Here is a 14,817-nt window from a genome sequence, read left to right as displayed (position 1 = left end):
ATTCAAAGCTTCAACCACCAAAGAGGGGGCAAAACAAGGCAAAGAGGGCTCCCATACAACATTCAGTCTAAAAAAATTATAATAATTGCTCAAAATTATATAAGCCACCGATTTGGCTGAAAATTGGAACGCAAGACTTTTTTTCATTCTTGGAGAAGAATCACAAACAACAGCTCCTCCAGTGGGAAACAAAGGGGGCTCCCATAAAACCCTCCATCAAAAAAAAGTCTACACTATTCACCTTAAATGCAATACACAGATTATGCCAAAATTTACCGCATATGCTTCTTTTGTTTAGCAAAAGAATCCAAAGTTTCTGGTATCCCGGCCAAGAAAAAAGTGAAGCCTCCGTACAACTACTCGTCGAAAAAGCATAAAATATTTGCTTAAAAATACAAACGACTTTTCCATAATTTGAGCATTCCATACTACCAACCAACCGTATTATGAAACAATATTTGCCTATTTATGGCTATAGAAAATTCAAATGATGAACGATTTTCTTGAACATGTTTTTTATAAATCTGTGTGTAAAGAAGTCAAGCCCTTCTGTCCCCTGTGGGGTTGGAATGAGGAGGGAGTCTCTCCTCTTTCTAGGTTGGAGTTGAAGCTGGTTGCTCTTTCTTGGAGATGAATGCCCTTTCTCCCTCCCCTTACGTAACTACAGAAAAATGATTGATCAAATGGCTTTCAATTTGATTCAACCTTGGCACAAATGCATCTTACTATCCATAACGCGACGAAAGGGGGCTTCTAAAGAACATATTTTTTGTAATATAAAAAAAACTAGTTTGTTTATAGAAATGAAGTTCGATTCGACTGAATTTAGGTGAACATGATTTTTGTTACTAAAAAATTTGACTAGTGGAGATTCTGCTCATTTAGCGAAGACAAAACATGAGCTTCCGTACAAGCCCCTTCTATAAGAGTTTTAAAAAATATGGTCAAGCAATCTAATCATGTCTTAACAAAATGAAACGAGAGTCCTAAAAAAGTCCATACTTACCGGATACTAAGAAAGAGACGTAGCATCTCTCCAGGAGGGGAGCAAATTGGTGGTAGAGCGTAAAATGCCTTTTCGGAATATTGAAAAAAAGAATGCTTAAAATAACATATATTGTCATAATATAAATTTATTAAAACTTGGCATGTATGCCTCAACTCAGCCCATACAAGAAGTAGCAAATTATGAGCTTCCTCATTGCGGACACGGGGGCATGAAGGAGCTATTCCAGCCCTTATTTCCTGGAATATACGAAAATCGTTCAACGCTATAAAAGTTTTTCTTGTTCTTTTAAACGAGTTACTTTCATATCGCGGAGAGCAAAGGAATGGCCGTTTTCTGAATAAAAGAAATTCTGAAAAATGCAAAACACGTCAACAAATAAATCAGTTTCTTCCACCTGCTACATTTTCACCCATCGGCTTAGAAAACGGCTGTACTACGCAATTCAACTTATCCTCTCTCGACGTATGTTAAAATGGAAATGTGTAAAATATTCTTCAACATATAAATAATAATAATGCTATGTACATATTAAGTAAGGTTCCATTTTTAATTGCGTTGCGCTGGAAATATAGTTAGTGTAAAAAAATTTAATTTAGATCACAGAGAGAAATGATTACGAATACAAAATGACGTTTTCAAAAGGAACAGCAATACAGGTGTAAATAAAAGAAAAGATGAAATTGTTCCACGCAGCGTAAGTTACGAAATAAAAATAAGCGAAAGAAAGAAAAGAGATTTTGAACGTTATGCATGATAAGGATGGAATAACGTGTTACTTCTCCTCATTCCTGTATAAAGGGATTGATATGACGGATCCAAGAAAAGTGATAAAGGATCCAGAAGGAGATTCGAAAGAGTGGATGTGGAAAATAGCAGGCATAAATAAAATATTTAACTTATTCCATGGCATAAAACAGGCGAAATATTAGGAACGAGGATTTTGGCAAGAACAGGTTGTTCATACGAAACGAAGGATATATAGAGAAATGGCAGTTGTAAAACAGCGAGAAAGGAGATGATTTGATGCTGAATTCATTCGTTGATATAATATTGTGGCCAGAAAATAGAAGTGTGATATCTAAGATGGTTCGAAGGGTAGATTTGGTGAAAAAAGAGCTCAGATTTGTTGAAAAAGGAGTTGGAAATGGCAATGATTATCTAACTGCATAACCTGTGTCAAGAGCGACAGAGTAAGACGAATTAAACGAAATAGAAAACCTTCAAAGATGAAGCCAGGAATTAAGCTAATAGATTGAACACACAAAAAATGAGAATGACGATGAATAGACTCATCAATGTTAGAATTACACCACTATTCGTAAAAATGTCCTTTGTCTTTTCTTAAACTACATCGACCCGAATTAAATCGAGTAATTTAGCTAGTTATTTAATCTGTTGAATTGAATTATTCGTATCTTTCAAAGAGCATTTTGAATTTTATTTTTTATGAGGATTTTTGCCTACGTATGTAATATTACGATGTTTTCTGTTTTAATATTTCTAACTTCATTCATATGCTATTGCTAAGATTTCACGTTTTCAATTAATTGAAATGATGTTTGAAGCAATTTCAATTTTTTTTTGTGATATTTGATGTTACTTTCAACTTTCAAAGTAAACTAGGTTTACGAGATGCATTTGTCGTATCGTCAGCGTTTTCTTAATACATCCGAAAATTTTGCATAAATCAAATGTATCCTATTTGTTTGTATCATTTGCTCCTGGAGTGTGAATCTCCCACTCGAATTCGTTAAGACGCTTCAAGAAGCTCAGATTCTCGATTCAACTTTAAAATGACTAATTCATCATAAATTATTCACAGAGTTTCAAGCAGGCAGCAATCAAACTCCAGATGGCTCCCTTCAAATTCCTATTTATTCTATTTCTTCACTAGAATGTCTCCCCGTTCCACCGCCGGATAGCATCTCGAGCTACAACGACCTCAACCTCAGCTATACCACGACCTGCCGTGAGTCTAATCGGAACCAATCGGCGATGAACTGCTTGTCGTAGCATTAATATCTTCCCGAAGCATCGCGCGGTCACCATTCCGATGGCGTTTTCGCTGATTAATAAATTGATAATTGCGCGCGAGTGGGTGTTGGCTTTCGTGTGGCATCGGTGTTTGGTTTCGTTTTCATCGATACTACTTGAAAAATGCAGTGAACTCATCCACCGATCCATGCGTTCACCGCCAGCTGACCGGAGAACGGAAGCACACCTCGGTAGATTTGAAACCGAGTATAGAGCGGCCAAAAGCGTGCTCGGGTCAGATGAATCTCGCATATTCGCGTGCCGAGTTCATTCGTCTATTCACCTACCAAACACGCGCAATGTTTCGTCCAGCACCTGTTCATGGTTCCTCGTCCTACCGGACGTACTGTTCGGCAGTACACCGATGGATGTGAATAAAAGCTCTATAGGGTGTATGCCGCACATTTCTTAAACAAAACCTGCTGTAAATGTACTGTGTGTGCTGTAGAATTGGCGTAAAACTGTCACCTCACAATCTAACTCGTCTTTCGGTTTCCGGTTCGGTTCCGGTTCGTCCCGACACGCACTTTCGATGGTTGTAGGATGCTTCAACACATCCACCAAGCAGTGTAGATGCCACCGAGCCGGATCCGAACCAGCAACAGGATCCCGCTGCCTGTTCATCCTTCGGCAACCGGCAGCATCCGGCCATTCTATTGGTGAGGTTCACCCGGACCGGGTTCACCTTAGGTGCGATTACGAAGCACACCAGTGGAAGCTTGACAGTGGTGGACGGTAGACGTTTGCCTTTAAAGCTCCCTCTCGAACGAAGCCTCGACCGAACGTGAACAACACTCCATCAGGTACTGTGACGGGAGCGTGTTTCCGGGCGGAACAGCACAAGTACAAAAGTCCGCGGAAAGCAAAAAAAAAAAACTCCCAGAAAGCGGTCGTATCGCGTCGCTTTCATAAGCACCAATCAAACGACCGTGTGCGCGAGTGGGTGTGCGTGCTGTTGCAGTAGTCGAGTGGTTTAGAAAGGTCAAGATAGTTTTTTTTTTTGAAAGTGAAATTCGTTCCCGTGATAGCAGGTGTGTGCTCCAACTCCGACTCCAACCATCAGACGGACTGACGTGAACGTGAAGGGCAAATTACAGAATACCTGCGGGCCCTTGGGGCAGGTATGGGCAGCCGTGTTCGCCTTGCTGACCGGTCGGTGAGGCGTTGCACGCGACCCACGCTCTATCAACACTCGGTACGCGCCTAAAACCCCAGCACGAGCAATCAACAGCGAGCTGAGACGAACCACCTGCTAAAACCGCGAGCAGAAGCCAGAAGCCTTCCGGAAGTCCTCTGACGCATCCCCTGCCCGGGTGTGAGACAATGTTCTGGATCCTGAGGCGCACCGGCGCGGTCAACTTCTTCAACTCCATCAACGGAAACGCCGCAAAAACGGGGTCCAACCACAGCAACAACGCGGGTAAGTCGCATTAGTTGGGTGTTTGGGTGTTTTTTTTCTGTGTGTGTCTGCGAAGTTGTCTTACTTTGGCGGAATGTTCTAGCCAAACTACTGCTATTTGAACCTGATACGGCTGATGACAACGCGATCAGTGCAGGTTCTGCTCACGTTCACCAACACACGTTACGTTGGCACGATTTCTCGCTGTCATCCTGATTGTCCTGCGAGTGCAAAGAATGGTTTTGTCCAAACAAATGGGTCATTCGGTGGATTACGTTTGGGAAGCTGTTTGCTGTTGACAGGCATGGCCGCACGCTGGCCTCGGTTGGACATTCGAGGAACGTCCTTACGGTTAGTTTGGAGCTCGGCTCGCAATTTCCCAGGACACCGATCAAGAAAAGCTTGCCCAATCTTCTTCGATTCGCGTGCGAGCGCATCTTGCGGTCACGGTTGAAGAGCAGGGAGTTTGAAGCCAAGCGAAAAAAGAGAACAAAATCCCAATATAATCATGTCTGAGCGGCCGATCGATCAGCCGAGTCTCGATGATTGAAGAGTTACACTTCGCTTCATGGCAGTTGTTTGAAAAGCTGTCGTAAAAACAGTATAATAAAAAGATGGCGCATTCGTTTCGGTGTGTGATTTCAAGCACGTCAAAACAGCTTCTCGATAGTGATTTACATAATTTACATTTTATTAGCTTTCGTCCGAGGAGGTAAGATAAAACTAAGCCCCTTCTCGTCACACAAACCCGTTGGCATCGTATTTGTATTGAAGTGGTTGAAAGCAAAACACACCCTAAGCGAAGCATTAATAATCACACCGCGACTGTGTGTGCGGAAAAACACCAACGCGGGTCGCGTGCCAAAAATAGCGCCACGCCGCTAGTTTTCCACCAGTTGATTTACAAAATTATCCCTAAGTTAAAAACAACACCCTTCGGAAGGGCCACCGTTCGGAAACGCGCTTTTCCGCCGGCGGTGAGTTTTGAAAACGCGATGAAAGTGCCCCTTCGCCCTGCCTGAAATTGATGGAAAATTGGATTCCGAAGCGAGTGCTTTTCGGTGTAGAAGAATTCTGGCCAAATGTGCTGCACCGGGCACGATGCGCTCGGTTGGATGGTTTTCGCAGGGTAGCAGAACTTACACAAGCCACGGCGTAGATGGAGGTTCCAATTGCACAACCCACCCAAACCAGCGGACTGATGGACAGGCGAGAATTAAGAAAAATCACCCGCCAGCTGGGGGCAAGGCAGAAAAAAAAACAACGCTCCATTATTCGCCGTCGGTCCGGTTTCGGAACTGGGCGCTTAATTACGCGTCCGGGAAAACGCCCGGTGACAGGGCGCGTGAATGTCGCCCGGAAAATCTCACCTCGGTCGCTATCCGTTTTGGCTTCCGGTGGTGCTGAGGACAGAGTGTTTCCCCCCTCTCCAAAACGGGTGCTCGGGACGTCACTTCCTGAAGTTTGCCATTGTTCCGTTTCGCCAGCTGGGTTTTCTCGTGATGGAATGGCGAAAGCGTGCTTTTTTTCGGTTCTGGATTGAAAAACTGCACGCATTTATGCTGTATAGCTGAAGTGATGAAAATTAAAAAAAAAACACACACACACATACTCTCTCTCTCTCTCTCTCGATGATATGCCACTCCTAAACACATGAAGGTTTTGATTGAAATCCCCAAACAAATTACATGCCATAAATAGATTTTGTTTCATTGCTTAAACCCGCTTTACCCGCAGCTATGTGTTGAAAAGTGCACATTTCTATCATATAATAAGATTGGATTTACTTTCTAAGTTCAAACGAAAAATTAGTTATAAAAATTCTTCCCTACTATCTGCTGTAACAGCAAACTCATTTTTGATGCTAATCCTTTTAATCTACATAAGTTCTGAAACACTATTTTTGGATGATGATAAACGAAGGACGTTGGAATGCATCGAACGCATGAATGAATTACCATCAACCTGTATCTCTGTAGAGCTCTCTAACAACTGGACTACGGGTTTCGCTGTCTGTTTCTGGCTTAAAATAGAACATAATTGAACTGCATGAAATTTAACGAGATCAGAACGAAGAGAAGAGCGTGTACATTCTAAACATGAACCGTACAAGGCAAGGCATTCAGAAACATTTTTTTATGCATCTGAGAAAAAATTGTGGATTTCAATGAGAGTTGTTTTAAAGCTATTGTTTTACTAATGCTATTGTATTGATAGTGCTCTAGTGTTAATTATGAAAGCTACAGTCAACGAATTAATCCCTACAGAATAAGCTATCCTCCTATTCAGACTTGTTATATCTGTAAATAAACTTCAACAATTCACGCTTCTTATATTCGAGCTACTAATTGTAGATGACGTGACAACACACACGCTCAAGTGATCTTCAAAGCAGGTATCTTCGAAGGCTGACACTAACCAAAGTTTGCTGCTAGCCTGTGAGAGAGTAAGAGCCCTTCAAGCCCTGATTTAAATGGAACTCCAACCTTTTCGTGACAACTGTGGAACGAGACGCTTTTAGAGCCACCGACAGCAAGCGGGAGTTTTATTTTCGACTCAAACATGCATGCCAATTTTGCAGTAGAACGTCTCCGTTCACCAAACACCCAGTCCTGGCACTTCAAAGGCGATGGCTCATCGTTCGAACGAACGTCTGCACGTTCGTCTGTCGAGCGTCTTCACACCCACGGATTCCAGCATCGACAGCCCCAGCAGGGGTTGTCGAGGTACTCCACCTACGCTATCGATTGGGCCGCGTGCAAAGCGCGTTGCTATGGCTTCATTTTTTTATTTTTTTTTTTTAAAGCAAGCAAACACCGAACTGAGGCTAAGCGGAACACAACGCGCTCATGCGTTCTTCCGGCGGATGCACCTACTTCTCCATCTGACACCCTGGGGTGATGATAGTTGGAGAAAGTTTTTCAATTATTTCCATCCATCTATGTCATAATTAGGAGCTGACGCGCCGCCTCGAGTCACGATGTTTGCTGTGTATGTGTGTGAGTCTCTTTTTTTTTAACAACGTCTTGCATCCACGGGTTTTCCACCGGCCGGAGCTGCACTGGTGGATAAAAACTTTTTCCGGCTCAGCATCCATGGGGCTCGGTGAAGGCTTTTTTTATTCAAAGAAAATCGCTCTTCCGTTCTAGTGGGGTGTTTTGTGTGCTAGAAAGCTAGAACCTTTTCTGGGAGATTCAGACACCTTCACGGAGCTACTTAATGCATTAATCTGCAGTGTCAGTGAGTCATCGCATCGCTTAGTTGTGCTGATGGTTGCTTCCTTTCGGGCTGCTACCCGTTACGAGCACTAGCTTTTGCGTTCAGTCACCCTCAAACGAGACATATTCATGAAGAAAAATCGACCCATCGAGCTGGTGTGGTGTGTGGGTTCTTCACTTCACAACTGCTGCATATTCGTCAGTTTGCTAAATAGGCGAAAAAAACAAACTCGTGAAGCTCCTGCGTGTTGCTGGAGCTGTTTCAGTTAGCTCCCAGCGTGCCTTCTCCGGTTCCGAGCCCCATTGAGCATTGAAATTAATTGCACACGCGGTGGTAAGCAAATTTATTACCACCCCAAAAAAAAAACGGGGAGGGTTGCGCCGAAAAAAGGGCACTCCAGCAGTACATCAGTATGAGCGCTTTCCACGCTACCACCACATCGAAGGGTGGAAAATTTTACAACAAATCATAATTACGTCTCGGCATCGGCAGACGTGATTCCATTTTTTCTCTCTCTCTCTTTTTCCACCCAGCCATTTCCCACACCGCTCGCCTATTCAGCCCTACCACCCAACCTAACCTAACTCGATAAAATGTAACGAGCGCTCGTTTAACGCCCGTTTCCGGTTGCACACACACATCGAGGAATTTGTGGGTACAGCATGAAAATGCAGCTTGTAATTCGGCCAACCCACGGCGGGCTCAATCAATTTCGGTGCAATGGTGATGAATTTTGCAGCATTTAATATTAATTTACTCGTTCCAGCTCGCTTCTTCTGGGGAATTGCGGGACGGGGGTGGGGGGTCGTTTTTCCTTGCGCGCGAAAATACGCGGAAAATCCCGCACCAAGCCAACCCGCGCGAGGGAAAGCAGCACGCTCACATGCGGCAACGCTTTAAAAGAAGCGAAAGAATGAAACGGTTTTCGATGCAGCCTTGCGACGAGATATGATTAATGGAGCTTTCTTGACTTTTTTTTTCTTACTGTTTTCGCCACCCCCTGGAACGAAACGAATCCGTAACGGTGTAGCGCGCGAACTTCTGCTGCCAGCCGAGAGCGCTTCCGATAGGTCAAGGGCATCCCCGGCGGGAAGGTGGGGAGGTGGGGAGGTGGGGAGGTGGGGGGTAGGGGGAGCAGCAACGGCAACAACAAAAAAAAAGTGCCCCCGCAAAACGATAGACATAATATCACGAAAAAGCTTTTCCGCTGGTCGGCGGGGAGCTTTTCTCCTTCGCTCGAGCTCGCGATGCAGGCGATTTTCCTCCCGCCCACTAGCGGGTGGGTGGTGCGCGGGGGGGGTTTTGCTCAGGGAAGGGGGCGAAGGAAAGCAGATAGAAAATAAACAAAACGGCTTGGCTGTAAGTCCATCGCTTTGAGGGGCTTGCCGTAGAGATTACGGTGGCGCAGTGGTTCTTCGCTCGAAGAAGCGAAAAAAAGAGAAGAAACATAAAAAAAGATGAAGCAAATCCGCCCACCCACCGAAGGCAGAGGGCTGCTCCTTGGAGGTTTGGGTTTGGGTCGTAAAACTAAGAGAATGGCAGCGACCTGGGCGGGTGGAAAACATGCGAGCGAAATGTCGGATTAGATTGGGCCTAGCCTCGGACGCAAGGATATTGCGAAGGCTGGTCTCGTGTGGAAATCCTGGCAAGGGTTACTATCGAAATAAAACCCGTCGCTGCAAGGAGCATCCGTACGTGAAACGGGGCAAAAACAAACACCGACGAACACGGGCGGAAATCCACCCAAAACGCCAAACCGAGATGCAACATGAAATCAATTTGCGTGGCAGCGTTAAGCGGGACGTTTTATGCAGGACCCGCGAAAGGATTGGCCCAGGTTGCACGGGTGGCCGGATGTGTTCGGGTAAGAATGCTTTTTTTTTTCTTTATTATTGAGTCGTTCCAAAGGGCCGCGTTAAGCGCCATTACCGGTGGAACAGCTTCATAAAGGCCGACGGGTTTGTTGGGTTGCCTTTTTTTTTCGGGTGACCCTGTGACTGGGCACGTAGAATCGAGGCACGGGAAATTGGGCCGGATCGATCGAGCTTTTTTGGGGTGGTGGGGAGAGGGGGGGATGGTTGAAAAAAAGGGCTCATGTAGAATGTTGAAGCTAGCGACGTCAGCTGTGTTGCGATTTCCGCCAAGGTGACAAGATTCCTTGAAATTGATAGAGAGAATGAAAATATCGCTGTTAAAGCGTGCTAGCTTTATCATTGATCAGGAACGCTGGTGTGTGTGTTTACTGTGTGTGTGCTAGGGGCCTTCAAACTACGGCTTTCAACTACTCAAAGTTTCAAGGGCTGATGAATAAAGTCCGCTCTTTCATTAAGTTAGAAAAAAACTACCCCATTCAAAGTAATTACTAAAAACACATTCAAAATCCGTAAATTCGTACAGTGTGTTTGTTCATCCAAAATGTCATCTGCACGAACATTTGGAGCCATCGGAAGCGTAAAAAAGGATACCCAAATATGCACGATAGAGCATTAACAGCAAACTACGCCATGAGTGGGCTAAAGTACCTTCTTGTCTCATTTCCCTTTCGTCGTAATAATATTCGATGTCATTCTGGAGTGTTTCCAGCCACACGTCCCCAGCCGGTTGGAGGCTTCTATCGGCTGCATATTAGCCTGTGGATGGGCAAAAGAGAAACACAAACCAACAAAACCCGCCTGAAAGCTCGGAGGCTGAGCGTTAAGTAATTTATGTGAATTTTTATCCCACCAACCAGCCGGTGCTTTTGATTGCTGGCCCAAGTACAAGTAGTTCTTAATTATGCTCCAGCTGAGTGAAGTTTTCCTCTTAATTTGCGGATTAAAATGCATGACTGACGGTGAGCTTCGGGTGAAGATGCGCCACGTTTTCCATCCTTCCCGGGAAAACCCAGACCCCCAGGAGCGTGCTTAATCCTTTAATGCGCGTTTTCATAAATGCCATTGGGAGCCGGGGATTAGCGACCTGGGGCGGGTAATCGCAACCCGAGCCTGGACAAGGGCGCTAGGAATTAATGCCGCAATGATCGGCATCAAGCAAGCGCTACATGGAAATTCGTCCTGCCGGACACTGGCCGTGACGCATCCCTCGGGGGATGCGAGGTTGTGCGTTTCAATAATTAATCAATGCTCCCCGGTGGCCGGGTTTTTGATCCACTCCCACGGGGGTGATAAATGGTGCAGCGTGACCCCCGGCGGGTTGAATAATTTATTGCTGATTGAAAATGGAAACCCAGCCAGCGTGGCGCGTGTGTGCGGATGCTGAGTCCTGTCGGGGTGATTTGGTTGTAGTTTTGCTCTTCTCTTTTTTGTTTTCGCCGTGCTTGAGTTGTCGAAAGGTTTGGAGACCTACCTTGGAAGCGCAAATGTCCTGCCAGTGTACGCTTCAAAGCGCTGTGTAACATCCTTTATTAAAAAAAAACCCTTTCAAACCCATACGTTTGAAGTTGACATTTGACATACGTCACGCGATCGTTTGGCAGGTGCTTTGCGTGTAATGAGTGCTGTAGCTGGGGTCGTTTGATGCCCCGTTGATGTGACCACAAATCCATGGCCTTGAACCGTTCCGCGGAAAACGGAAGACCAGAAGAAGGGTAGCTTTTCATTTCCCGCTTCACCCAGAGGAGAGGTTTTCACCACCGAAACCGGGGAAAATCGATCCTTTTCCGGCTCCATCGAAGCTCGGCCCATCGAGAGCGGCTCCGGAAAATCGTGATCAAGTGGGATTACGATCTTATTACATGCGCCTCACCCACACTTACACTTCTATTCTTCTTTTCCGCTCGCTCGTCAAACACTTGGCGCGCTCGAGAGCAGCGGCCCTTGAGGTCCTTTTTCTCTCGTTTCTTCGGTGCTTCGCTTTGCACGCGTATCCTTACGAAGGATGCGAAAAATTCGTACCAACATTGTGTGTGAAAATTCGATCCCAAGCTTTGGCAGTGGGCAGGAGAGGAAGAAAAGAAAATGCCCCCGAGTGGAAACACGCGACACTCGCGAAGGGTTTGGGGTGGAATTGGGTTGAAACCCGCGAAGGGCTCTGGGTGGCGTTCGGGAAGGTATTCTAAAATTAACAACAAATCGTCGGGTAGCGCTTCCCAAAATGAGCTCAAACGGAATGTTGGCAAGAGGGGCGTGTGAAAAAAAAAGACGGAATGTGCGGCTCGATGTAAAACCTCCCTTTGGGGAGGAAGGAAAAGTGTAGGCCATTCGTAGGTAGGGGACCATTGGTGGAGTGGAAGAGGAGGGAAGAGTAAGGGCTCTTGGCGAATAAAAATGAGTTCATTTCGAATTTAATCTCGAACGCGATTCGGCATCATTATGCGAGTTAATTGTGAGCCATTATTTGCGCCCTCTCTTTCTCATCCGAGTGTAAGGAGCAAAAAAAAAAGGGTTTTCCCGAAATGACGGCGACGGTTTTCGTATTTTTATTTCACTTTTCCTGCACCCCTGCCTTGGTCCCTCGCTAATGTTGCGCTCCCACCAAATGCCGCAGAAACGGAAACAATTACGGAAATCATGAACACAAAACTTTGCCCCTTCGGGGACACGCAGCCACATATTAATAGACTGTCAAGTAAGGCCTCGGGATGACATCGAAATAATTGGCTGTCAAAAAATCTGGCCTCAAGTCTTGGCTTGGTTGTGTGTGTGTGTCTGTGGGCGGAATCATTACGAAACTTTCTCACCCGGGCGGGCGAGATGCGCCGCAAGATATTAGAAAACTTTCATCACCTCCTTGAGGAGCTGTCAGGCGGTCGCGACAGATAGCAGCCCTTTTAGCTTCGTACTGTTGAGTATCTTGGCGCTTTTGGTTCGGAGGCGAGGAGATATATGATAGCTCGTTCCCGGCGGGAACTCGCCCGGCCGGTAACGAGTTCGTCCTGAAGTAATCCCTGGATTCTGAGCAATGGATTCTGAGCGCGAGGAAGATAAAAAAAAAGCGAAAAGAAAGCGGACAGTATATTTGTGCCGGTTGAAGGGTTGGGTCGCACAGCGGCCTTATACCGGTCGGTGGTTCTTCGAGCAGGTGAGAGTTCGCTAGGATGTCTCCCGAGAGCTAGCATTACCTCAAAATCGATGCCACTACGAGACCGGAAGGGACAACACCTCGAAGGATGCGCCAGGATATGCCAGTTTAACATCGGGATCGGTTGACGACCAGCTGTGAAGACTTGATGGGAAAACTTACAGCCAACTTCAAAGTCACCGTCTCTAGTTTGGTGTCTTTCTGTTGGTCATCCTCTTGGTTCTTGTTTGCCTGCGTGTGTGTAAGCTCTTCTCCCTGTAACAAGCAAACCGGATCGACCGGCCCGACCCATACCGGAAGTTCCGGCAAGCGATGTCCCTGGCCCGGCCGTGGACGGAAATAACATAAAATGGACCCCACCAGCAAGGACTGTTGCCTTTTTTGAGTTTTTTTGTGCTTTGTTTCGAGTTTTGGAGTCCATTTCACGCTCCAGGAATGCGCGGGAGGAGGACAGGTAGGCGCCCATCTACATACACCCGACGGCAACGGCAGGAAAAACCGGAAAAATGATCCCACCCTTAAAGGTCCGCCCTGATGGGAAGTAAATTTCCGAACGATTCCGGCGAATTTCAGCCTCCGCTCGTTCGCGTGCGATGTCCGTTTCAATGTTGATGGATGTCCGAAGGGTGTGTAGAGAGGGATCGTGTGGGAGGATGGGTGGAACAAACACACACACGCATACACACACACATGCACAAACAGCAAACAAAACGGAGCTTGAAGGTGCATTGCTGGTGAGATCGAAGGATTGCCCATTGATTTTGACTTGCGAGTAGAGAAAAGGTCTTTAAATACACCCTCTTTTGTGTTTGTGTATGTGGGCTGTCGTTGTATGTTTGGTCTTTGTTTGGTTAGACGTTCGGATGTACGATCTGGGACAGGTATCCGAAGCATTTCCTTTTCCGTCCCAGTTTCTATAAAATCTGTGCGTTGTTTCGTGCTATAAATTACACGCAACATACAATTTAAGGACATGTTTTGGATTGTATTGAATCAAATGTTTGTGTAAAAAACTATCTTAACCTCATCAAAGGATCAGTATGGGATGCAATTTGTGGTTATATTGAAGCTTTCTATAGCCCATATCCAGATCCGAGAAATCAACCTGAAAATTCGTAGCAGTTGACCATTTCAGTGGTATTTCGCGTTACTAAGGATTTAAGAGGCATTCATCCATGACGGATCCGGAGGGATATGATTTTACGGAGCCACAATCAGTTTGATTGTTCTTGGGTGTTTTGAATCCCTAACACTCCTGCTTGGCTAAGGTGCTAACAATACTCTGGGTTCTTTGATGTTTGGGACCATCAATAACGTTCAATTTATCATTTTTAATATCCATCACTGATCTTGAAAAAGACCGAGAACGTATTCCATTGCCACAAGAAAGCACATAGGCTTGTATGTCATTTTTAGTTTCTTTTGTAAAATCAGGCAAAAACAACACAATAGTTTGATGATGAAACACACAAATAACAGGACATGCGATCCTTATTGAGGTACTTGATTTTATGCCTGTTAGCTTATTTAGTATACCATTAGACCATCTCTACAATATTTCAACACAAATGGCTTTCATTTTACATGAAAGGCTTTGCTCACATTAACGAAGTAGAAGGTCACGATTTCAGGAGCTATTGAGATTTATTCTAGTTATCATGCTACTTAATTCTTGGCGAGCAGGCATACTTCGCCGCTAAAGTACGCGTGGAGCATGCGTTCTTCCGTTTTTTTTGTATCAGTACATAAAAGCTTGAGAAGGGATACTGAACTTTATATTGTTATTCAGATTTATTTATATTGTTATATTTAGTTATTCAGAAGCATCATAGAAAATCGAAAACTACTTCGTTTTTATGAGCGAACCTTTTTTTTGTTTTACACCTACATGTAGGAACCGATAACGTGTTAATATTTTGTTATAGTATGGTACTGTTCGAAGCATTTTCCTCTGTGCTACTTATGAAACATGTAGCATTTCGCGCTTTTTAAGCTGCGCACACGCGACATTGTCTTTGTGAACCAATACACCAACGACACCAACAATTTTTTCCAATGTATATTTGCGCGTATACATGAATAATCTTCCAGGAGGGTCGCGTTTTTTGTTTTATTCTGATTCTTCATTGCTGATTAC

General features: G+C 45.0%; 1 protein-coding gene across 1 annotated transcript in view; it reads left to right on the top strand.

Moving 5' to 3' along the window:
* The first annotated feature begins 4,366 nt into the window (after nt 1-4,366).
* LOC128728698 (uncharacterized) overlaps nt 4,367-14,817 on the top strand; it is a 68,606-nt gene continuing 58,155 nt past the window's right edge. The window contains exon 1 of the mRNA XM_053822332.1: nt 4,367-4,463. Coding sequence (XP_053678307.1) covers nt 4,367-4,463 — 97 coding nt within the window. The remainder of the gene's footprint in view (nt 4,464-14,817) is intronic.

Source organism: Anopheles nili, chromosome X, assembly GCF_943737925.1.
Source record: "Anopheles nili chromosome X, idAnoNiliSN_F5_01, whole genome shotgun sequence".
NCBI classification, from domain to species: Eukaryota; Metazoa; Arthropoda; class Insecta; order Diptera; family Culicidae; genus Anopheles; species Anopheles nili.
The sequence above is the reverse complement of the archived record's forward strand: the minus strand, read 5'-3'. Positions and strand labels throughout refer to the sequence as shown.